The sequence below is a fragment of the Schistosoma haematobium genome, chromosome 3, assembly GCF_000699445.3.
Source record: "Schistosoma haematobium chromosome 3, whole genome shotgun sequence".
Taxonomy (NCBI): Eukaryota; Metazoa; Platyhelminthes; class Trematoda; order Strigeidida; family Schistosomatidae; genus Schistosoma; species Schistosoma haematobium.
The window spans coordinates 29,948,470-29,974,468 of NC_067198.1; the positions used below are offsets into that span (position 1 = coordinate 29,948,470).

The 25,999-nt window shown below is 38.2% G+C and overlaps 1 protein-coding gene across 1 annotated transcript; it reads left to right on the forward strand.

Annotated features, from left to right (window-relative positions):
• The first annotated feature begins 12,100 nt into the window (after positions 1 to 12,100).
• DPP3_1 (bifunctional diacylglycerol diphosphate phosphatase/phosphatidate phosphatase) lies at positions 12,101 to 24,164 on the forward strand. Its single transcript, XM_012944777.3, has 6 exons — positions 12,101 to 13,198; positions 13,716 to 15,033; positions 15,070 to 15,272; positions 18,023 to 18,317; positions 18,997 to 19,143; positions 20,220 to 24,164. The coding sequence occupies exons 2-6, from the start codon at positions 14,542 to 14,544 to the stop codon at positions 20,529 to 20,531; spliced, it is 1,449 nt and encodes a 482-aa protein (XP_012800231.2). The 5' UTR covers positions 12,101 to 13,198; positions 13,716 to 14,541; the 3' UTR covers positions 20,532 to 24,164.
• The last annotated feature ends 1,835 nt before the right edge of the window (positions 24,165 to 25,999 follow it).

Here is a 25,999-nt window from a genome sequence, read left to right on the forward strand (position 1 = left end):
ATTTTCACCGATATCCTATCGAATTATGAAAGTATAACCAGAGCTGATTACCAAAACGAATGCTCCACACATCGTGTCCAACACAGTATTACTACTACAGGACCACCTATTCGCGCCAGGGCGAGAAGACTCCCTCAAACAAGTTGCAGTTCGCTAAGAGAGAATTCGAACATATGATGCAACTTGGGATAATCAGACAATCTAACAGTCCTTGGGCCTCGCCGCTGCATATGGTTCCCAAGAAAGATCAAGACTGGCGCCCATGTGGAGATTATCGCCGATTGAATAACCAGACTATCCCAGACCGGTATCCGATCCCTCACCTGCATGATTTTTCTTTAAATCTACATGGAAAACAGATTTTTTCAAAGTTAGATCTAGTCCGAGCATACCATCAAATACCGATGGTACCTGAGGATATCGAGAAAACAGCTGTAATCACACCTTTTGGCTTGTTTGAATTCTTGAGGATGCCTTTCGGACTAAAAAACGCCGCTCAAACCTTCCAGAGATTTATGGACGAAGTAACTAGAGGTCTGGATTTCGTATTTGTCTATATCGACGATGTTTTAATCGCTAGTTCTTCCATTGACGAACATGTTCAACACCTACACACGCTTTTTGAACGTTTCAAAAGTTATGGTGTTGTAATCAACCCTTCGAAGTGTATATTTGGCGCCTCATCTCTGGAATTCCTGGGACACCACATTGATTCCCAAGGAATTAAACCACTTGAAGAGAAAGTCAAAGCCATCTCCAGCTATCCAGAACCAACCTCAGTAAAATCACTACGCCGTTTTCTTGGAACATGTAATTTTTATCGACGATTTCTACCAAATTGTGCCGATGTACTACAGCCATTGACAGATTTACTGAAAAACGATAAATCAGGTACCAAGAAAGAAAAGAACCAAATATTCAAGTTACCTTCCGATGCCAAAGTAGCATTTGAAAAAGCTTAATCCATGATTGCTAATGCTACCATGCTCCAACACCTAAATACTGACCCCACAACACTGTTGATCCTATGCACGGATGCTTCACAAAAAGCCGTAGGGGCAGTATTACAACAGCGAGTAAACAACACGATTACCCCCATTGCCTTTTTCTCCAAGAGATTATCGCCAGCACAAGAACGTTATAGTACTTTTGGACGCGAACTCTTAGCTATGTATTTAGCAGTAAAACATTTCAACTTTTTGCTACAGGGTCGTGATTTCATCATTATGACAGATCATAAACCCCTTTGCCATTCTTTTAGCACATCGTATGACAAACACTCCCCACGAGAAGCAAGACAACTTGATTATATCTCACAATTTACCACAGACATCAGGTTTATCAAAGGTCACTCGAACATTGTTGCAGACGCACTATCTAGGAGGGATATCAATACGATGGTACTCAATCATGACATCAGCCTTGAAACCTTGGCTAAATTACAAGCAGACGATGCAGAATTAAAAGTCTGCAAAGAAAAGTCTAGCTTAGACCTCAAACCTGTACCTATTCCCCTTTCAGACGAATTCATCATGTGCGACACTTCAACAGGCAACAATCGTCCGTTTGTCCCACATGCTTGCCGACGAAAAATATTCCAGCATTTGCATGGTCTTTCACATCCAGGCATCAGAGCAACAACAAAGCTCATTACCGAACGTTTTGTGTGGCCCAAAATCAACTCGGATGTTAAACGTTGGACACGTAACTGTCTCCAGTGCCAACGCAGTAAGACGCAAAAACACACCTACAGTCCAATTGGGAAGTTCCCTATCCCTGACAAACGCTTCCAGCACGTGCATTTAGATTTAGTTGGGCCTCTGCCACCATCAAACTCTTTCACACATATCCTCACCGCAATAGATAGGTTCACAAGATGGGCCATAGCATGCCCCATTAAAGACACATCGGCAGAGACAGTGGCTTCAGTTTTCCTCGACCGCTGGATATCCAACTTTGGCGTACCATCAACAATCACAACAGATCGCGGTCCCCAATTCCAATCCGTTCTATTTAACGAGTTCACTAAACTTCTTGGAGTAAATCATGTTAAAACGACAGCTTATCATCCGGCAGCTAATGGCATGGTTGAAAGATTCCATCGCCAACTAAAAAGCTCTCTGATGGCACAACCGGACCCTTCAAAATGGAGCGATGCTTTACCGCTCGTTCTCCTTGGGATTCGCTCGTCTGTAAAGGAAGACATCGGATGCACGGCCGCTGAACTAGTCTATGGCACGACATTAACGTTACCAGGACAACTGGTCAAGAATGAAACCACAACACCAGGAGACCCTTCTCATTTTGTAAGCAGATTACTACAAATGATGCAGAGCATCAGAGCAGTACCACCTCGAGAATACGACAACCGAGTCCATCTCGATAAACATTTAGAAACGTGCAAATTTGTTTTTGTCCGAGTAGACGCGGTGAAAAAGCCACTGACACCACCATATGAAGGCCCTTATAAAGTAATAAAACGCACTGACAAATATTTCATTATCAACGAAAATGGGAACCATGAGACAATTTCTATAGACCGAATAAAACCAGCTTCCTACGAAGTCCCTCATGACACAGAAGACAATACTGCGAACAAACAATCACTCCCATCTATTGCTAAGAAACAAGAGGAAGAGGAAAAACTTAGCACTACACCCTCTTGTTTAACACGTTCTGGGAGACTTATAAAAAAACCAAAGCGTTACGTACATTTTGCCATATAAAAAAAACTAAAACAATCAAAGCAAACAATTATCGAGGACCTACACTATCAATCCCATCTAAAAAATTTTTTTTTAACAGTGTATATGATTAATCACATTTTCCCACAATTATTCGTTTTGTCACTTTTTCAAAAAAAAAATTTTGTCACAAAAATAAACGGTTCAATTTTGTTTGTGTGTGTGTGGGTCATTAACAGTTTTACACATTATCATTGTTAGCTAAACAAGACATTAAATGACAGTATATTCATTTTTTTTTGTGTTTGTTATTCTGTGACATCACTGTTATTTTTTTCACTCGATAACACACGGTATGTCTCACTAATATACATATCATACGCATCTCCACATCTTTGTTGGTTATAACTGTAAATATTATTTTTTTTTATATACATATCATATTCTCACATTTTTGTTGTTATTATAACCAGTGTTACCTCCGGACACTCTGGGGGGAGCTATGTGGAGATAACTCTAACAAGCTTATTTTGTAAATAGTTTTTAATATTATTTGTATTTATTTTGTCAATTTTTCACTGTATGTACATTCATCATTAAATGACTGTACGTGTTGTTTTAGTCATTGACCTTGAAGACACTTTCCGTTGAGCTACTACATAGCGTGACATATTCGTGCTGGTTAACAAATACATTACTACTCACGCATTCCTCGTTCTATCTTCATTTGTGATTGAGTTAATGGAAGTTTAAATCAAATACTATCTACATTTATAGACTATAATCGGAATATATCACATCCTACGTTGGACTATATCGCTAGAGAGTTCACCAACCTGCTCAGAGTCATCAAGCATTTATAATTGTGGATTTACATTGCTGGACTTAATCAGAACACGCAACGTTTGGGCAATTTAAGTAACGTCCTTAATTATTATTGTATTTGTAACATTTAACTTGTATATATTAATATTACTATTGATTGTTATTAACTTTGTTGATACCTTTTGCGTTTATATATTGTCTGGTCCACCACAGATGTCTGGATGAATAGCCGGTACTCATTAGATATTATGCTATGCCCTGACCAAGTCAATTTTAGTGGATAATTTCAAGCTCTGTAATCCTTCTGTAAAATCCTGAATATCACGTATCGGCTACTTATCTGGTAGGGTTTGATGATTGACGGATCTCTAATCCCCACACGATAGCTTGTCGCATTCATTTTTCTTCGCAAACATATATAGGAGGAATGCCCACCTGTTATCAAAAAGACGGATAATAACCAGCTGTAGTACGTGGTCAAATTTGACTCTAGCGAATTTATTCCTATCTGGTATCAGTCTCCTGGACCCAGCAAACGCCGGTGTACCTTGATTTTCGATTTTATGACTTACCTTTAGCTTAATTTTGGAATATCAAGGTTTGGATTTGGTTAGGGTTTTGGAAATTCCGCGAGTATATCCTGAGACTTGTCAATTGTTACTGGCAGAGATTGTAATGTAACGTTTTTTACCTTTTGTGTAATTTGAAGTTCAGTTAAACGTCAAACGTCGTTTCTTAGTGCTGACTAGAAATTAATATTTCTCCAGAATGTCCGTTTCCAGCATTACTAGATATAAATCTGCTATGGTGAACACCTATGGGGATTGCCTCCTAAACGCCAACGTTCGACGTCTTGAATTCATGTCGTAATTCACCCGTGACATACGACATGTCAAAGGTCAGGACAATCAAGCAGCAGATGCATTACTTCTGCTAGAACGAAAAATAATTCAACAATCGACGGTAAATCTCGAAGCGTTAAGAGACAATCAGAAAGGAGACGAAAAAATACAAAACCTACTTACAGTATCAAAACCTTGTCTCAAGCTAAAGCAGCTTTCATCAACTATTGATGGTAGTTTGATTTACTGCGACATATACAAGGCGTTGCCTTGACCTTACGTCAACCCTACTTTGTTTAACCTAGATGCGAAAGCTACTACTACATTAATTAACGCTTAAATATATATAAACAAATTTGCAAAAGGATGTACACAAGTAGATGAGAGTGCTCGGCGTGTCAGTAATCAAAGGTTAAGCATCACACAAATTCAACTATCGAAGTTTTCTCGCAGCCAGATTCACGTTAGTCTTATGTTCATATCGATTTGGTACACCCTTTACCGCGTTCTAATGGTTTTAGTTACTTATTTACATGCATAGACAGATTAATGAAGTTTCCAATAGCCATACCAATAACCAACATAAAAGCTAAAATAATGTCCAAAGCTTCTATTTAAAACCGAGTGACTATTCTTTGTGCACCTATTCCGAGAGCGACTGAAAGAATAGCCCGATTTCAGTCTGAGATATTCAATAACTTATCTAAACGTCCAGGCCTTAACAGAATACGTTGCATAAAACATCCCTCTCAGACACATGGGATAGTAAGATGTTTTGCTCGTTAGCTGAAGGCTGACAAAATACTACACACAAACCCCAGTCAAGGGACAGAACTCCTGTCATTAGTTGTGTTGGGAATAAAAGCACCTGTCAAAACTGATTCATAGCGTTCAGCAGCTGAACAGACTCTAAGACTGCCAGGCGAGTTTATCAATCTTTGTATTAAAGATAAAAATCTTGACGTAGCAAGTTATGCAGGTCAAAATAGATATCAAATGTTCAAACTTAAACCGCCTAATGCTTGTGAACAGTCGCTAGATGCATATATACCCAAAGATTTAAACAAATCTACACACATCTGGATAAGGTGTGACAAGGCAAGCGCAACACATGAAACTCCATTCGAAGATTCATTCAAACTTGTTTTAGCAATATTTAGATATTTCGTCGTACAAAAACCAGGGGATAGATACAATAAGTGTCAACAGGCTAAAACGGGTTTATCTTTATAATGAATCACCATACATGTTATTGGTCCGTTCGCCTGACAAAAACTCCACCTGTAGCTCTTCTAAGGTTAATGCCGTTCCCAAGCCCGGATAGATAAGGAGGGTTAGACATGGGATTAGCTAACCCATCCCGTAGAAAACTAACTCACTCAAAAAACGCTAACCAGAAACTAAAATTCAAACCATTTAAACTCTGCCGTGGGAGTTAGAAGGTCTTCATTTAGAAGACTTATGACGCCTCATGATGAAAGTCCAGTTACTTCGGAAGCCACGAGGAAGATGCCTCTTTTAACAACCAGAACAGCAACTTTTACAAGTACACGGAACGTCCGAACAATGTGATAGACCTGGAAGATCAGTCAAACAGAAACGCAAATGAGGAGATACAACTTGGCAGTATTGGGAATCAGCGAAACCCATTGGACCAAAGCTAGACGACAAAGGCCAAAAACAGGAGAGATGCTGCTATACTCCCGCCACGTAGAGGAAAATGCTCCACACACTCAGGGAGTTGCTTTGATGCTGTCTAAAGTAGCAAGAAATGCACTTGTAGAATGGGAATCTCACGGATTCAGAATCATCAAAGCATCATTCAAAACAAAGAAGAAGGGTATTACAATGGGTGTTATCCAATGTAATGCACTCACCAATTATAGCAACAACGACATTAAAGATCAATTATATGAGCGGCTGCAATCAATCATAGCGAAGCGCCCAAGAAAGGAATTCACCATTGTGATGGGAGATTTAAACGCCGAAGTTTGGATTGACAACACCGGATATGAAGATATCATGGGACAACATGGACTGACTGGGAGAGAGAAACGAAAATAGGAAAAGATTTGCAAATCTATGTGCATTCAACAATATTTCCACACAAACGCATACACAAGGCTACATGGATCTCACCGGACCACACTACAGAGAACCAAATAAATCATATTTGCATCAATAAAAAATTCCGGAGGACAATGGAAAATGTGAGAACCAGGAGAAGAGCTGACATAGCTTCAGATCACCACCTAGTTGTGGCCAATTTTAAAATGAAGCTAAAGAAGAACTGGACAAGTGGACAAACAGCACTACAAAGGTTCAATACAGACTTCCTTCAACATGCTGACAAACTCAAGATGGCTCCCAACAACAGGTTCCAAGCCTTACAGGATTTACTGAAGGAAGAAGAAACTACTATGGAGGACAACTGGAAAGGTATCAAAGAAGCATTGACTTCAAAATGTCAAGAGGTTCTGGGCCTCATGAAGCATCATCATAAGGAATGGATCTCTATAGAAACACTTGACAGGATCAAATAAAGGAAGAACAAGAGGACAGCAATTAACAACAGCCGAACACGAGCAGAGAAAGTCCAAGCACAAGCCGAATACATAGAAGCAAACGAGCAAGTGAAGAAGAGCATTAGAGCCTACAAGAAGAAGTACGTGGAAGAACTAGCAACGACGGCGGAAATGGCTGCAAGAGAAGGAAGTATGAAAAAACTTTACGATACAACGAAGAAACTATCAGGGAAATACACTAAACCAGAGAGACCGGTCAAAGACAAAGAAGGCAAGCCAATCACTGAAATTCAACAACAGCGGAACAGATGGGTAGAATACTTCGAGGAACTCCTGAATAGGCCGGCTCAAATAAATCCACCAGATATCGAAGCAATACATACAGGTCTGCCTATAGATGTCAACCCACCGACGACGGAAGAAATGAGAATGGCCATCAGACAAATCAAGAGCCGGAAAGCAGCAGGACCCAACAACATACCAGCTGAAGAACTGAAGTCAGACATCGAAGTAACTACGAACATGCTTTACCTTCTATTCAAGAAGGTTTGGGAGGAGGAACAAGTGCCGATGTACTGGAAAGAGGGACACCTCATCAAGATTCCAAAGAAAGAAGATCTGAGCAAATGTGAAAACTACAGAGGCATTACACTACTATCAATACCAGGGAATGTCTTTAACAGAGTGTTGCTGAACCGGATGAAAGATGCAGTAGACGCCCAACTTCGAGATCAACAGACTGGATCCCGTAAGGATCGGTCGTGCACAGACCAAATTGCGACACTGCGGATCATCATCGAACAATCAGTTGAGTGGAACTTTTCACTGTACATCAACTTCATTGACTATGAAAAGGTTTTCGACAGTGTAGATAGGAGAACGTTATGGAAACTTCTTCGGCACTACGGAGTCCCTGAGAACAGTGTCAACATTATCCGGAACTCATATGATGGACTACAATGCAAGCTCGTGGATGGGGGACAGCTGACAGACGCATTCCAAGTAAGGACCGGAGTCAAACAAAGCTGTCTACTCTCTCATTACCTCTTTGTTCTAGTGGTCGATTGGATTATGAAGACCTCGACATCTGAGGGAAAACACGGCATACAATGGACAGCTCAGAATGAATTAGACGATTTGGACTTCGCAGATGACCTAGCTCTCCTATCGCATACACACGAACAAATGCAGATAAAGACAGCCAGTGTAGCAACAGTCTCTTCATCAGTAGGCATGAACATACACGAAGGGAAAACGAAGCTCCTCGAATATAACGCGGGGAACAGCAATCTAATCACTCTTGATGGAGAAACTCTGGAAGATATAGAACCCTTCACATACTTGGGAAGCATCATCGATGAACCAGGAGGTTCAGATGCAGACGTAAAGGCAAGAATTGGCATAGCAAAGGGTGCATTCCTTTAATACAAAAACATATGTAACCCAAAACAAGTTTCAACCAATATCAAAGTGAGAATCTCCAATACGAACGTCATGGTAGTTCTACTGTACGGAGCTGAAACTTGGAGAACTACTACAACCATCATCAAACATGTACAAGTATTTATAAGTAGTTGTCTATGCAGGATACTCAACGTCCATTGGCCGGATACCATCAGCAATAGCCTTCTACAGGAGAGAACAAACCAGCTTCCAACTGAAGAAGAAATTAGGATAAGATGATGGGAATGGATAGGACACACATTACGCAAATCGTCAAACTGCATCACGAGGCAAGCCCTAACTTTGAATCCTGAAGGGAAGCGAAAAAGAGGAAGGCCAAAGAACACATTACGTCGGATAATAGAGGCAGATATGAAAACGATGAACAACTGGAAGGAGCTGGAAAAGATTGCCCAGGACAGGGTTGGACGGCGAATGCCGGTGAGCGGTCTATGCTGCTTCACGATGAGTAACAAGCGTAAGTAAGTCGCCTGACGAAACAATCGCGGAATGGACAAGTAATAACGAGAAATCTATGCAAGCGACAAAAAGATGAAATGGGCAAAACTGACTATTCAATCAGGTACATCTACAGTTTTAGCTTAATCATAAATTTTCACTGCATATGCACTAACGTTAGATGGATTTGTTAAATTTTCTTTGGTGTGTATTTAGGCAATAAATATAAAATATCGGGAGAATTTAACTCCGTGTCGCTGTTCTTTTTGTAACTAATGTGACAAAAATAGTACCAAGATAATAGTAGCCTTATGGGTATCCTACCCTACCCTACACAGATCTGTTAATTCTTGTGCGTGGGTGTTACATTCGTTTCTATACCAATTAAGTAAGGGATTTTCCCTTGAATAATTCAGTGGGAACTGTCATTGTCTCTCGGTGTTTTGGAACTGCACGAACTAAACAGGCTGCCCGCAAATCAACCGGAGGTAGGGCACCTCGAAAGCAGCTGGCCACCAAGGCTGCGCGTGAAAGTGCCCCAGCTATCGGGGACGTAAAGAAGCCATATAGGTACAGACTTGGGACCGTCGCCCTCCGAGAAATCCGTCGTTACCAGAAAAATACCGAAATTCTGATTCGTAAACTTCCATTCCAGCGTTTGGTTCGAGAAATCGCCCAAGACTTCAAGACCGACCTACGATTTCAGAGCTCAGTCGTGTCTGACCTTCAAGAAGCTAGTAAAGCGTACTTGGTTGATCCGTTTGAGTCATTTGAAATAGATAACAGTACAGCAGCCAGCGTAAGTCACAAACGAGCGTAGAATCGTCTACTGAGGTAAACAATTTGTGCAGGCTGTGACTTTAGAACCAGTCTTTGTTTCAGATTTTTCCGCTACTAGAAAACGGCGAGAAAATTGGATGGAAGCATCAAACAGAATCTTTGGACACATCATAAACCAAAATAATGATGTATACTGAAAACAATCCAAGTGAGATTCACCAGATCACTAGATGATGTAACATTTTTACAACACTTTCAAATATGCAACATTTTGTGTTCATTTAGACTATTCATATATATTGTATCATAAAAAACATCATTCCCATAATACTTTTTTAAAATAAGATATATTCATTGGTTTAGTAGCTTTAGATAAATCCCAAATATCAGTAGTCCTGCAAGTCTTTCATATTGATGCTAAACACACCTTAGCTGAAGGCGCTCAGTCACGCATCCGCACCAGATCACTAATGGGATCGACGTGCTACGCATCCATCGCAACTACCAGCCAGCTAAGATCAAATGCCCCTCAACATACCTACAACTATCCAAGCATATCTTCAAACCTATACATTCCTTACTTCTGCTTTGATCGGGTCAGTATCCTTCAATAATATTGATGTCACAATTAAAAGAGTTGTCAAATTCCGAGTATCTGTGACATGTTTACCAGATTTGCCAAGGGAGTTATGACTCTCTGTAAGGCTGTAAAGTTTCTATCACTGTTCCATATCCAAATGTGCTACTTTTGTCGCGTCACTTTGTAAACGTTTTGCTCGAGGAAATGTGTTCTCTAAACTAGTCATTCTAGCCTTATCAGGTATCTTATGACCCTCTCATTTTCCTTTTCTGTTTTGAGGCCTTGCTAATGATATTAATGTTTGGTTTACTTTTATGCATTAGTCATTTATCCTCTTATTGGTTATCTACGATCTACGCATTATTCATATATATATATATATATATATATATATATATATATATAGCATTCACTGAGTTGGATATCCCTACTATTCCAGTGGATAGCCGTTTCTCTTTTTCTTCCACTGACAAACTGGATGTACAAAGTATATCCTTTCAGAACACTTCCGTATTCGATGTTTGACATACCATTAATCAAAATGTGTTAAGCAGACATAATTTGTGAGTTGTGTGAGATCCATATTTCAGTAACATTCTTATCATTTTAACATCCTCTTGTCATCCACGGTTACTACATGGCTGTATTACGATCAATAAATGGGTGCTTGCTAATTTTTTTGCCACTGCTTTTAACTTCAGTCCATTGTCCATTTGTTTTATATTTAATTTGTCACGACTTTGGATCAAAAATCGAAGTTAACACATGAATGCATGACAAAGAGAGATATGATTGGGGAGACTAAATTTCCCAAGGGTCTCTAAAAGCTACTGCAAGCTCATGATTCTCACGCTCGTATCAGAAAATTTGTCAAACCCTTGTTGTGAAACTGGAAAGACTATAGTTACCAAGCTAAAATATACAGGACTCGATTAGAACAACTATAGCGAAAACCAATCTATTACCTCATGGAACTTGACTGACAGGAAGTAACGGCGACACCCTGAGATAATGAGAGACAACAAATAGTTTGGTGAAAGAAACAGATTCACTTATAAACACTTTCTACCACACTTTATAAAAGATAATGAAGATGTCACATTTACAGTGCTCAACAATGCTAATATCGGAAACCTCCTCATATATAACGATACCAAAGCCAATCAAACTAGATGCCGAGAATGATGTGATGTGTAGATGAACTTGAAAAACACCGGAATTTCGTATTTTCAGAAATATTAGCTGGTCAGTTTTCATAAGACGTGTACCCAAACGTAGTTTCGTATGGATGTTTGACCGATTTCCTACAGCTTAGAATGTGTCCGGCAAGATTAATAAGGTCAGCACCATTGTCGAAAACTTATAAAAATATGTATTTTCGATATCTATTTGTCACTATGGTTGTTTATGTGTTTTCGAAATACCCTTCGCTTTGTCTATTTTTACAATCGAGTGGATTAGTTAATGGTATTCCTGAAGAAATCGGGTTCATTGACTCTTATTTCTCAAAGTAATACCATGTTTCAAAATCTTCTTGAATCCCTTGTCAAGATGTATCTCGATGAAACAGAATCTGGCCAAACTGATAACAAAAGCTTTCATACGCTGTACAGAAAGATAAATGAAGAAAAGAAGACGGTATAACTTCTCAAAATCTTTTGACAGGGTCAACCATATATGTCTTACCAGTAGGCTCAAACGATTGGGTACTAAATCACCTCTAATTGATTGGCTCCATTCATAATTGAAAAATCGACATTTTAAGGTCAGGGTTAACCTCACTTTATCTCAGACTATGAAATGTCCTAGTGGAGTTCCCTAAGGTCCAGTACTAGGATCTCTTCTTCTCTTGATTTATATACACGATCTTTCATAACAAGTATCGTTTGACCTATTACTTTTGGCTGATGATGTGAAACCTTAGAGAGAGATATGCAACCGAAAGGATATACTGGCACTTCAGGAGGTATGACAACGGACTTAACCTTAACACTTTAAAGTGTAGAGTAGTCCACCTGAGACATGTTGTAGACTACAGTTACAACTTGGACAACTCCCCTCTAGAAATATTTAAAGTTGAAAAAGATTTAGGAGTGCTGGTACCCTATGATCTGAAGTTTTACGCAAACTGACAAAAATACTTTTCGAGCGAACCTCAAACTGGTAACATTGAGGCGCATTTTTGGCCAGTTTGACGGAAGAACTTTCCACATAATCTTCAACAGTTTTATTCGTCCCCAGTTAGAGTACGGAAACGTAGTATTGCCTGCATCACTCCAAAAGAATAAGGACACTCCTGAGCGTATCCAGCGGCGAGCTACGAAATCAGTTCGGGGACTTAAATTCAAGCCTTATGAAGAGCGCCTCCAATCAATAAATCTTCACCCATTAGAGTACAGACGTCTTAGATGTGGCCTTACAGCATCCTTAGCACTTCTGGACATCCCCTTAAACACCTACTTAAGTTTAGCTCCAACACAAACCTAAGAGGTAACACTCAGAAACTGGAGACACAACATGGAAGAACGAACTGTAGACACAACTTCTACTCCTAGAAAGTTGTCAAGTGCTAGAATTCGCTGTCAGCCGAGCTAGTTCAAGGGACTTCCTTAAGAGGAAACTGGACCTATTCTTCAGGACTACGGCTAGTGTCTTACCATGATTTACCAATTTCTTTCTTTCCTCTATTATCGTTAATATACCTAGGTTCCTGTCTGGATGTGTTGGTGATCCACTGCTATTAGACCCGGAAGACTGTTAAGCGAAAGCTTCTTCTATTCTGTCCACAACCATTTAAACCTTTTGGCGGGAAGAGTGGGCTTACATCATAGTTTCTTCTCAGCTGGGGACTGAGTGTAATTTCATGAGTCGGCTCCTTTTGCTTTTAAATTTGTATTTAACGGGTTGAAAATAATCTAGTCAGCTTACACTTACAAAGATTGTTCCAACCACTCAGATTCTTGACACGATAACTTGTGATCTACTTTTATAGGTTAATAAACCTATCATTATTACCCAGGACTAAAGATTTCAAGATTAATGCCGTATATCTGATGCCTAGTACGTCAATTAATTTGGTTTGAGTTTTTATATGCATTTCTGCCACGTAGTGCTTTATAAGATTGGATGTACATCTTATTGTGTGGTGAGATACTTAGTAGTGTTTCGTGATATATGTAGTCATCTGTAAAAACTTGTTGACCCAGTATTGTTTTGGCTTGTCCTTTTGTATTCGACAAGTAAATAGGTAGTGTAATAACACTGGTTACATATATATCCAAATCAATGTGTTTCATAGAACCCGTATTACATTCAGATTTTTGCTGGATATGCTTTATATTGATCTAGGTGGTCCTTTGAGAGCCACTTTGGTTCAGCAAGGTTGTAGAGATTTATTGGAGAAGGGATTCCATCAATTTTAGTAGGATATCACGGTTTGTGCGATTCTCTTAACTCATCTGGTATAACTGCACCCCTTTGTTTTGTCTAATTAGTGGTCAATACAAACTTTTATCATGTTCTGGATTTCATCTTTGTGAGTTACTATTATCAGAATTACTCTTTACATCCCTTGTAGGTTTTCTCTCACTTCCAGTCTATCTTCAGACCAGCAATACGCTATCTTCAATCTGTTAACATACTCAGAGCTTGCAAACAGCATATACTTTATCGTAATATGGACTTCTATATCAATGTGCCTCCTCCCGTGCATTTTCTTGATGTTACTGAAGCGTTCAAATCACTTAGCAATGTGGAAAAGGATTATGTTTTCAGCTGCACACAAGCGTCTTGGATTGGAGGTCTCATAGGATTAATTCAAACATCTCCTGAGTCTGCTGGAATATTTTTGTTTGTCAGTCGCTTTTTCCATTTGGAGAACGTACATTCCTTTGTTGAAAAAGCGACAAAAATAATTTTTCCGATGAGGAAATAACCCACATTTTATCTTATTTCGCCTCAGTGCTGGGTAATTTCGGGAATTACCTGTCTTTTGGGGACACCAAGTTCATCCCAGCTATCAATGTCGACAGGGTAACAGAATTTTTATCGTTGAGTAGTGAATTTTCTAATTCAGAAACTGGTCTTAAAGCTTTATGGAAAGAAATAGCTCCAGCCATCTATTCGTTAAGTCCTCGCCGTTTACGCCTTGGTTTTAGTCCCACTGAAATAACGTCTTATTACTCTGAAGACTGTATTCGAAGTGATGCTGAACTAGTTCAAAAATATCTGGAAAACGTTAAAATTGAAGCGTATAATACCCGACTTTTTAAGAGTAGTAACTCCAACTCCAAAGTTTATTCGATTCGGTTTGCGTCGGCTGAGAAAAAATTCAACCTGTGCATTTTGATGCCCTTCCTTCGGGAACTTCTTTGCAGCTCGAGTACGGTGACTACTGCGAACTTATGGAGTTACTGGTTGACTGCTCTTTAGATGCCAAAGCACACTCTCTTAACAAAATCGAATCAGAAATGTGGGATCATTATGCTCAGAGCTTTTATACTGGGTCCTTAGACTCTCACAAAGATGCTTCTAGACTATGGGTCAAGGACAAATGCCCTGTGGTTGAAAATTACATTGGCTTTATTGAAACTTATCGTGATCCTTTAGGTGTACGTGCAGAGTTCGAGTCATTTGTCGCAGTTGTGAATCGATCAATGTCATCTAAATTTCAGCGGCTAGTAGACAATGCTGTTGAATTGTTATCTAATTTGCCATGGCCTTCTACTTACGAAAAAGACAGGTTCTTACAACCAGACTTTACAAGTTTGGACGTAGTAACGTTTGCAACCTCAGGAATCCCTGTTGGAATTAATATTCCTAACTATGATGATGTGCGCCAAGTTGATGGATTTAAAAATGTATCCTTGGGGAATGTACTCAGTGCTCGCTTCAAGGTAAAGTCTGTTTGTATAACCTATTTTTCGTATTAGGACCCTAAATCAGAATTTCTCCGAGAGGAAGACAAGAAGTTGTATGTGGATCATGCGGAGAGTTCTTTCGAACTTCAAGTTGGACTTCATGAATTGTTAGGCCATGGTTCTGGGAAGCTCTTTCAACGTAGTGGCGATGGAATACTGAATTTTGACACAAATTCTACGAAAGATATCATAAGTGGAGGTCCCATACGCAGTTGGTATGTCGGTTACTTTCACTTTCCTATGGTTACTATTATTGCTACCTTCCCTATTTTCTTATATATACCAAGTAACAAGTGGTATATAATTCTAGCCGTTAGTGTAAACTTAGATCTATCCGCTCGAGATATTTGCTATAGATATCCAATTAACTAGTGTCAAAAAATTGTAGCACATTAAACGTGAGCATATGCAGGTAGTTATGACAATTTAAGATGACAGGAACGTGCTTCTGTCTAAGTTGCTGCGATTCACATCAGTGACAAGAAATCAACGAAATAGTAATATCAACGTTAGTGGAAAAGTAAACTGTGAATATGGTACAAAAATGACAAGGTGGCAAATTAGTGATGTTATGTTACGACTTTTAGCCTTTCCTTAACCGGCTTGTATTTTCATCGTAATATAGGTAGATTGAGATAAGCATATTTTGAAGTATGGACAATAAGGAAGTGTCACCCACTTGTATATCTATTCGCACTCGAACTCACAAAACTTTTGTTCCCTTTTTATTTTTATCGTTAACACCAGTCACTCGCGGCGTAGAGCCCCCCAAATGCCCTGGTACGGCTGATGGTGGGGAGGGTTCGCTTTCCCTCTCGAAATGCTCTCACATGGCTGTGCTCATACAGCCACTGCCGGGAAAGTCCTACTCACCGCCTTCTCGCGGTACTAGTGTTGTTTATGAAGTTGAGAGGACGGAAAACGAATGTCCCGCGCTTTAACTGGGCCGGTGGATATGGAGAGTTCACTTTGGGAAGTTGGAAAATCCTGGTACATATGGGCTCCAGGATTCTGAGAGAACAAAAGGCATATAAACCAATTGTTGATCACCGGCTACCACGTGATTGCATCTCCTGACGTTGCCCCACTGCCTTGCGGATCAGACCTTTAGGTCGAAGGCTCTGTGTTTGACCTCCTAACAAAACCACCTTCCATCTGGGCACCCGGGCAGTATAACATCCCACACACAAATCATGTGATTTGTACTGCACATATGTATTTGGTCCACCTTTGTACCAATATTTATGTTCATATAAATAAAGTAAAAACCTGATACATAAGTACACTGGTTCAAGTTGTCATGCTTCAGCACAGCCAGATGAAATTGTTAGGTCAAATTCCAGAGTAGTAGAGGTAGTAACTGTATTAGTGGTATTAGGAAATATTAAGCATCGAAAATACGACTCAAAATAATGTAAATTAGTGAAATAAATAAAAATTGTGCGGAATTCAGAAGCTAAGAATTTGGGGGAAGATATTGTACGGATGCATCTACGCTATTGGAAACAACGTCTAGCCATTTTATTCGGCCTTTAACCAACGGTTACGATTACTACGTGGACCCCGGTCGTGTATTGTATACCCACCAATTTGGTTCAGTCCGATAATCAATTATTATGGACTGATGCCGTGTTTTTCTTTGATCGCTCCTTTGTTTTCTTTCAACCTACTTCGCCGGATAACATCTCCCGTCGAGTTAAGCCGTAATCGGAGATACGTGAAACATGTCACAAGCATCTCAGTTGATGCAGATATATTGCCTCATTAGTCAACCTATCATTTTTACCTAGTTCACTTGGTCATTACAAGGCCAGAACACAGGATTTTGTGTTTATGTGTGCGCAACCATGATCTAGGGACTTGACTTCCATTCATTGCATCCACGTTTGTCCATTTTGATCTCAGCAGCTGAGTAGTATCACCAAACCTCGGTGCAACAGGTAAATCTGTGAGGTCGTTAAGGCACTTATATTATATCGGTCGTTGATTGTGGGAAACAGCCACCGACTTCTTGGTTAGACCTGCCACTAATGGAAATGTAAATAATCTCATGGTTCGATTTTGCAGCATATACACTTAAATACTTCCTTGTAATAACTCATAAGTCTAGTGGAAATATGGCTCAGTTCGTTTAAACTAAAATAGGAAAGCCTCTATCTGCTTATGAAGGCAGCGTTAGTCAATTGCTGGCTTATTATTAAGATAATAGAATAAGTAGATAACTCAAATCCATTCGAGTAACCGGTTCGTGTCAAATTAGTGTCCTTATCGGTCGTTTCCAATGTACATTCTTTGTTATTTCATTTTTGACTTATTGAAAGTTTTCAATGGATTGTAGCGTAAACACATTCTCTGTCGTTTTAGTTTCTGTCGTAATCTACTCAGAACAATACATTGCAGTATCTGTGCATTATTCCCAACTTTTGCCGTAACTGTAAAGTTAACGCTCACAAGATTATGTGTAGGAGTATACACAGTAAAAAAACAGTATTCTGAATAGTTTGATTTACGATTATAGGTGAAACTAATTAGTAGATCTTGTTATGCGTAGTCAAGATACAGGATTCGATCTCGACAGATTCCTATAGAAGGAATATTATGTACTGACTGTCTTTTTACATTTAAACTAACAGTTTAAGTAGGGGTCTTTACTTTCAATTTGGAATTTGTTACGAACTAATTATAATTGGTATTTATGATCACCCAATGTTAGCACTATTCAGGTCGATATTAATGTCATATTTTCATACGTATCTGTTCGGAGAGCCAGCCTGATTATTAGTGAATATGTGTCATCGTTGTGAAAGTGAAGGAAATTACGTGTTGATCATAAAACAGTGTGATTATAGCAATTTTTCTTGACTTATAACTTCGTATTGGGTACGAACAGTCAATCATATACATATTTTTTTGGTAATATTCCTGACAATGACTTTCATCAATGGTATTTTCTTTAACTCTTAAGGTATGGACCAGGCGAAACATACGACAGCAAATTTTCGAGTTTGTCTTCGGCAATTGAAGAATGTCGAGCTGAATGTATTGGAATTTATCTATGCAATTTACCACTTGTCTTGGAACAGTTTAATCTTAATACTAATTGCTCTACAGACAGTGTTCCAGATGTTGTCTACGTTAATTGGTTGTCCATGGTTCGTTCAGGCGTAACTTCTATGGAATTCTATTCACCTGCAGAAAACGCTGGCGATATTGGTTCTTGGCGTCAGGCACATTGCTGTGCTCGTTATGTGATTTTGCGGGTAAGTGTTTTCAGAAAGTTTTGCAAGTTACACTGAACTTCCACTTCGTGAAACTTCCTGTTTAGTAAAATACGCCACCACCTTTCCGTTTTCTTGAGCTTGTATTTTCGTTGGTTGGTCTAGATGTATGCTCAAATAAAACACTTAATACATTTTCTCTCTGGTCATTATGCCGTAAAATGATTAATGATGAGAGAATACTATGCTTTCTGCGAGTTAAATCTCTCAACTCAATTTTTATCATGATGGTTATTCAACTAGGTGTATCTTTTTATAACCCATAGTACTTCCTGCTTTCTGTCTTCGTATTATTGACATTCTTCTAAGTTATACTAGCTGAACGATAAAACTCCATTTTCTGTAAAATTACGTTCATCATCTTTTTCTTAAGCTTATAATGCAATATAGTTTTGTTACGTTAATGTTTTTATCAATATCATTACTTTTATCGCGTCATATGTGTGAATTTAAGCAAATAATTGATTGATTCGTGAATTCTTATCAGAGGAAGCATTTTAGCATCCGATTACTTGTGCCAATCTTTGAAAATCGTAGTGTCTATTGGTGTAGGTAGTTAGCATCTCTATAATTTCTCTCATTTCTTCATTATCACTAAATGTTACGTATATTACTCCTGACTGTTATGTCAATTTTAGATATACTGTTTATTCTTCACTAGGTTTTAATTGAAGCTGACAATTCGCTGGTACGTGTAGACGAAATAGTTGGTGATGATGGTGAACCTGATTTAACTATTTTCTTAGATCGCCAAAAGCTTTTGACAGTGGGTCGTCCGGCAATTGGCGAATTTTTACGAAAAATTCAGGTGAGACCTTTTCATTTCATGTTTTTATGGATTCTTATGAGTAGATATGTATTGTGCATGTGCATATACTGGTACATTACTACTGTGCCATTCTGGAGACCTCAAGAGTTGATACAAATAAGATTAATGAATTATATGTCGTGGCATGATATCAGTTTATAATACCACTGACTTTTGGTCCAATGTTTCTAAGAAAGCTTCTTGAATACAATTATTGTTATTCATTGTCAAATTTTATTATTTTAACACATAGATATTGGTACAAGGAGGCACCAAATACATATGCGCCACACAAATCTCATTCGACATGTGTGAGGGTTGTGATGCTGCCCGGGTGCCCAAACCGAAGCAGGCAGTTTTCTTAGAGGGCCACTCCCCGAGCCTTCGACCTGAAGGTCTGATCCACAAGGCAGTGGAGCATCGTGAGGAGATGCAGTCCCATGGAAGCCGGTGACCAACAATTGGTTCACACGCCATTTGTTCCCGCAGGATACTGGAGCCCATGTGCACCATTGGTTTGGAATCCGGTTAAAACGCCTGACATTCGCTTTTCGTCCTGTGCAACCAGTTAGTGAACAGTTCACTCCAGTGCCAATTATTTACCTGGATTTCAGAATTAGACCATTCTAATATTGCAAGTGTTATGACTTAAGATAAGTCAAAGTGGCCCAAATACAATCATCTCTGGTTTCTAAAATCCTAAGTTGTTTATTACTTCATATATTCCACTCATCTTTCAAGCCTCTTCTTTCGTTCTCGACAAGTGTTATCATTATTTTATTTATCAATATTTGATTTTCTTGGTTTTCTGATTATACTGATAAAATGTATGGCAACGTGGATGAGTGCATTCATGCTAGATGCTACTCTATGTATGGTTGCTTTCGTATGTTGACTTTGAAAGTCTGGATTAATAGCATATTCGAACAACGTGATATGACAACTTTGCACAAATCGTTTATGTGCCAGACTCTATCTCGATGATGAATGAGTAGCTGACGAACTATTTCTTGGTAGTATAATTATTTTCTAAAGTTTCACTCACTGAGTGCTTTCTCTTAATTCTTTTGTTTCAGTATTATAAAAGTACAGCCAATGCTAAAGATGGTTGCGCCTTCTTCCAGCATTATTGTCAATTGCTACCAGAACATATTAAATTGCGCCAAATTGTGATTAATCGCAAAAAACCTCGACCTATTTTCGTTCAACCTGGACTCCGTAAAACCCCTCATGGTGTTGAACTAATATCGTATCCTACAACTTATGCCGGTGTAATACAATCATTCGTGGATCGTTATGGTGATTTGCCTCTTGGGCAGAAAGCTCTTGATGCGCTAGAAACAATTTGGCGCCGTGAACTTCCGTATTTCAAAAACATACCACTTTAAGTGACTTGTCACAAATTGTTATTTTCAATTAATTTTGGTTAATATATTGTATGTTTATTGTCTCCACGTGGATAGATGAATATTGTTTTCATTTATTTTTGCTTGGTTATAGTATTAGTGGTTGTGTGATGGTTTACTAGCCCCAAGTTGTGGTAAATATGTTGTGTTATAATGTTCAAACCTCTCGATTTCAATTATTAAATTACAGGTTCAAAGTTGCTTTACGTATGTGGTATTACTAACCCATGCATAGGAACCGGCTTAGAGTTATGCTCCTGAACCTGTTCTCTTTAGTTAATAGAATAGCTTACAAATGACGGTTATAGTTTTCGAACTTTTCTTCGTAATGTAGATCTTCACCCCACTTCTGTTGACATTGCAGTAAAAGTTACAAGCCTGTTGTTTCAACTGGAATGAAAATCGTTAATTGAGGCTAGAGTGAAGCTCATGTTCAACAGTAAGTTCTGTTCAGCTGAGTGATGTGCGATCTAAAACTCGCTTAGTAAGTACTTACGATTTTCTCAATAAAAGAACAATTTGATGCTTTCCTGTTGCTAATAACGATAAAATATACTGACTGATCTTTGGTGGGCAATTTCACCCGTAATTCTTTCAAGTGAAATTAGAGTGTTTGTTTAAGCCTCAATATACTGGTTCTTCAAATTCGAAGCAATGTTATTTTCACCTGTTTCTAGTCTCATAGAAATACGTTGGTCACTTAGCTTGCGTAACTTCTGTTGTATTGTTACATTGTTGGGTTCCATTTAATATTAAACATCAGAGATGTTTTCTTTTTTTATCGAATTATTGGTGTGAGTAGTAGGTCCCGAAGTTAAGATTTGTGCTTTTATCAGATCTTCGTGGGGTTGCACATGGATAATTCCGAGTTACATATAAATTGTATTGTACCATGTCAAGGCCATATAGGTTATTCTAGCTTCCGGACAGACCAGTTTACTTACTTACGCCTGTTACCCCCCAATGGAGCATTGGCCACCAACCAGCTTTCTCCAACCCAATCTGTCCTGGGCCTTTCTTTCTAACTCTATCCAATTATTGTTCATTCTTCTCATGTTTGTCTCCATTTCTCGGTGTAATGTGTTCTTTGATCTTCCCCTTTGGCCCTGATGATTCCAAGTGAGGGCTTGTCTTGTGACGCAGTTGGATACTTTCCTCAATGTAGGTTCTATACACTCCCAGTGTTTCTTCCTGATTTCTTCTTCCACTGGAATCTGGTTTGTCCTCTCCCACAGTAGGTTATTGCTAATAGTGTCTGGCCAACGGATTCTAAGTATTTTGCACAGGCAACTGTTAATATACACTTGTATCTTCTGGATGATGGCTTTCGTAGTTCTCCAGGTTTCCACCACATACAGTAGAACTGTCTTGACATTTGTATTGAAAATTCTGACCTTTGTGTTGGTTGACAGTTGTTTTGAGTTCCAGATGTCCTTCAGTTGTAGATATGCTACTCATGCTTTGCCGATCCACGACTTCACATCTGCATCAGATCCATCGTGCTCATCAATGATGCTGCCCAGATATGTAAATGTTTTTACATCGTCCAAAGCTTCTCCGTCAAGTGTAATTTATTGGTGCATGTTACGTTGTATCGGAGAATCTTGCTTTTCCGTTTGTCACTCTTTTTGAGTGACATTTTGACCTTGTCAATTATTCGCTTACTAATCTTGATATGGACGTATGTGTGTGTATTGCTTATCATACTTATCACATGTCTGTAGCTTATTTTTGTTTAACTATAAATATTGAGTCTCGTTTGTCAAAACGAGTTGGTTTGTTGCTTTCTCCGTCTCATCGTTTTCCATTTTTCCAATGACAGTCTGCACTTCGCATCACTTTCCATATATATGTATGTACTCGAATCTTATTAATTGATTCTACTCTTAATTCGTTTCTATATTCGCTCGCTTGTGCGCGTCAGCTTTTCTGCTCGAATTCTCTCGGCGTGTTTATAGCTTATTGATCTGTACTTTTCAATAATAAACTGGTTGGCGCTTTGTGCTGCCTTCTAAATTTAGACACCGTTGGGATTTATTCAACGGTTATCAGGGTGCTTGATATACAAAGCCTAAGGAATTATGTCAATGCTAATCCACTGCAAAGTGTCTTTTTGCCAAAGGAAATTATAATGCTGGATAGGGTTTCTATCGACTCAAGATTGTGCGCATATCGTTTTGCCTTAGTTTCCTAACCATGCCAATTCTCAATGTTTGTTTCGATTACTACTTCTTGGTCGTGTAATTAAGGTTTTCGCTTAGATTTCCCGATACTTTATCTTCTATATTTACCACTGGTTGATCGACTTTCTACATTTTTGGGGGAATGTTCTATTATGTGAATTTTTCGTCCTGTTTCCATGCACATTACTCATACATTAATACACCGTAGCAATACATAATGATTTTCTGTTGGATTTAATAAATTTTCAAGCAGAGATTCAGCTTTCTGTAGGTCAACTGCGCCGAGTTAAGAGAGAAAAATTCTCATTCTTTGGTTGTCTGCTTGAAATATTCAGGAGCGGGGTATTTTTCTGAAAGTTAGTGTCACAAACTAAATTAATCTAACAGGATTCTGTTTTCACAGAAGACATAAATCAAGTGATTTAGAAACCAAACCTTTTATATTAACACAAGAAGTATTACAATAACTGTCATCTAAATGTCTAGGCTGATATGTTGATAAAGGTGTTGGTTTTTGTCACAGGAACTGGCTAGAAGAGCTAATTAGCTTTATGTTTATATAAGTACGTAGGTACATATAATCGATTCTTTTGTACAGTAACAACCGGTGCTGGAGAGTCGTCATCTGATGATCCTCCATTGTTTTCTGAAATGAATTAAAATTAATCGTGAGAGTATAAATAAATCTAAGATGATATATACAACAGGATAGATTGATATGTATTTCAAACTGGCTCGTAGTAATAATTTACTTCATGAACGGATGGTGTTAACCTAAACTGTATATTACAACCACTCAATATTAGATTAAGGTGCATATCCGTCTCACAAGTGAGTGGCTATCTGGACTCAGCATCTAAAGAGATAACTTTTTGAGGGTTCGAAGCTAAAGATAATAGATTCCAGTACCAAAGTAAACATCAGCTCTTGGGTTTAAGTATATCTGGCTGATGAATTCTAAGTAGGATGAAACACGCATCCTGGATCCCGTCGCTAGCCATATCCCATCTATTCTATGTGCGCATTAATATGGGATTTTTTGCTAGTTATAGACGTTCATGGTTTACGTAGTCTAAACTCTTAGTTTCAATCTTGCTCACTAGATAAACAAAGCCATAGCTCACTGTCTATTTACCGAGCTGAGTGCAATCAAATAGTATAATTAGTAAATATATAGTATGGTCAGCTACTAGTTAACTAATGGCTGTTCATTCTTTCAATGGATAGACCAATAAGTAAAAATATTACTAATACCTATGATTAGAAAAATAACCAACCTCAGCTTTCCCATTTTAGTCATTGGCATAGAATCGTGTCAACAGTGGTTCTTTAAGTTTTCATTATTTTTATTTTTGTTTGATCATAAGCGTAGTGTGTGGTCTTCAGTTTGGTCAAGTACTCATTGCTGATTTGGGTTTATCAATCATGCCAAGTGAGTATAGTTTGATTTGTTACATTTTCAAAATCATGAGTTCTATTAACCAAATGACTTTGAACAACTAATATAAAAAATAATGGGATACTTTGAAAAATTTCATCAGTTGAAACAATTCAGTTAACATTACTACCGGTCATAACTATCTAAACCAATTTGTGTAATAACCTCGAATTATGGTTTACTTAAGTTATCTTAACATTAGTTGGAACCAATCTTAAGAAGATTTCCATTTGTGTACAAAGCAAAATCATAATAGTATAGATGCAGAACTTACTTTCTGGAGCACAATTTACTTCATCGAAAGACATATATATGCAAAGACACAATAATATAGTAATCTGAAATGGAATTCGTCGTCAGTTGTGTGTACATAGTAGGACAAACTTTGAATATTTTCATTATCAGCGTAGAGTCCTCTTGCAATTCGCAAGTCACGAACATTTACCTCCATATATATTTGTTTATACAGGTGTTTACACTGAATCTATATAGGATTGTTTGAATGAACGGATCAATAAACTGTCGAATATCACTACAATAATTGATTATTGTTTATAGTTATTTTGTTTACGTTGAAGGGAAATAAATTTATCTGACAGTTCGGCTAATTAGATCATTCGAAATCCACAAAGTACTATGTACATTTGTGATTGATAAATCAATTTGAGCCACAAATGTTCACAATAAAAGTAATTGTTTTGTTTATTTATTTTATAATGCATAATGAACTGTTCAATAAACGAAAGGTTTTAACGTTAGCCGATAATTCGGTTTCCGGGACACGTACTCCTTTGTCGATTGTCGCCTTGTTAGTTATTCTCATAAATGACTTCCGTTCAGTATATATTTATTTTGCTTTTGAACACATGATACTTTCCGTCATTATTCCCTGTTACCCTTTGGAAAGCGGAAAGCTATCTAATTTGGTTATTAATAATGAAATGAGCTTACCCCATAAAAAAATAACAACGGTAAAAGGAGTAATTTGCATATATAGTCTGTCGAGAGTTAAGTGTGTGAGTGTCTATTCGTGCTTATTGTTTGATTGTCCGACATTTAAAGCCGAATAGTGTATTGGGGATCACTATACTGGTTGAAATTTAGCTGATCAATAGCGTGTGTCATATATAAACAGACGGGTGGTTCAGTACTCAAAGTATTCGGTTTCTAATCAACCCAAAGACTAAGCTTCACACCATCTACTTTGCTTTTTTCAACCGATTTGCACCACTACCGCAATGTGGCTAAAAGCCAAGCACATAAACACGTACTTGATATGTGAGTTTCATTCATTATCATAACTACATTCTTTGACATTTACGTGTTTACCAACTATCATTTTTCAAATGATTTCACGTTTGGTAAATCTTCAATGTTTAACTTGGAGATTATTGTTAACCACATTGTTATGATCTTACTTTTCAACAAGTTCTAGACTTTCGGATTTCGGTTCTAGGAATACATATATTCGCAATCTTTTACATTTATTTACTGATAGCACATAAATTGTGGTAAAATATGGAACCGTAAAGTGACATGATAAAATTATGAAGAAAAATAATAGGGAAGATGGATGTAACTTATCAATAGATAAGCAAGAATGCTATTTTATAAGATGAAACACTAGCTCAGTTAAAATCCAGTGAAGAAATATTTCTTTCAGTTAGAATAGATTATCTCAATTTTATACAGAATGTAGTGATAAACTACTCCAGAATAGCTACGGCCTCTATTCTTAGCCGTATCTCATAGGATCTGAAGTCAGTGAATTATACTGTCGTTATGAACCCAACCACGAATTCTCTATGGACTATAATGTCAGAATGCTA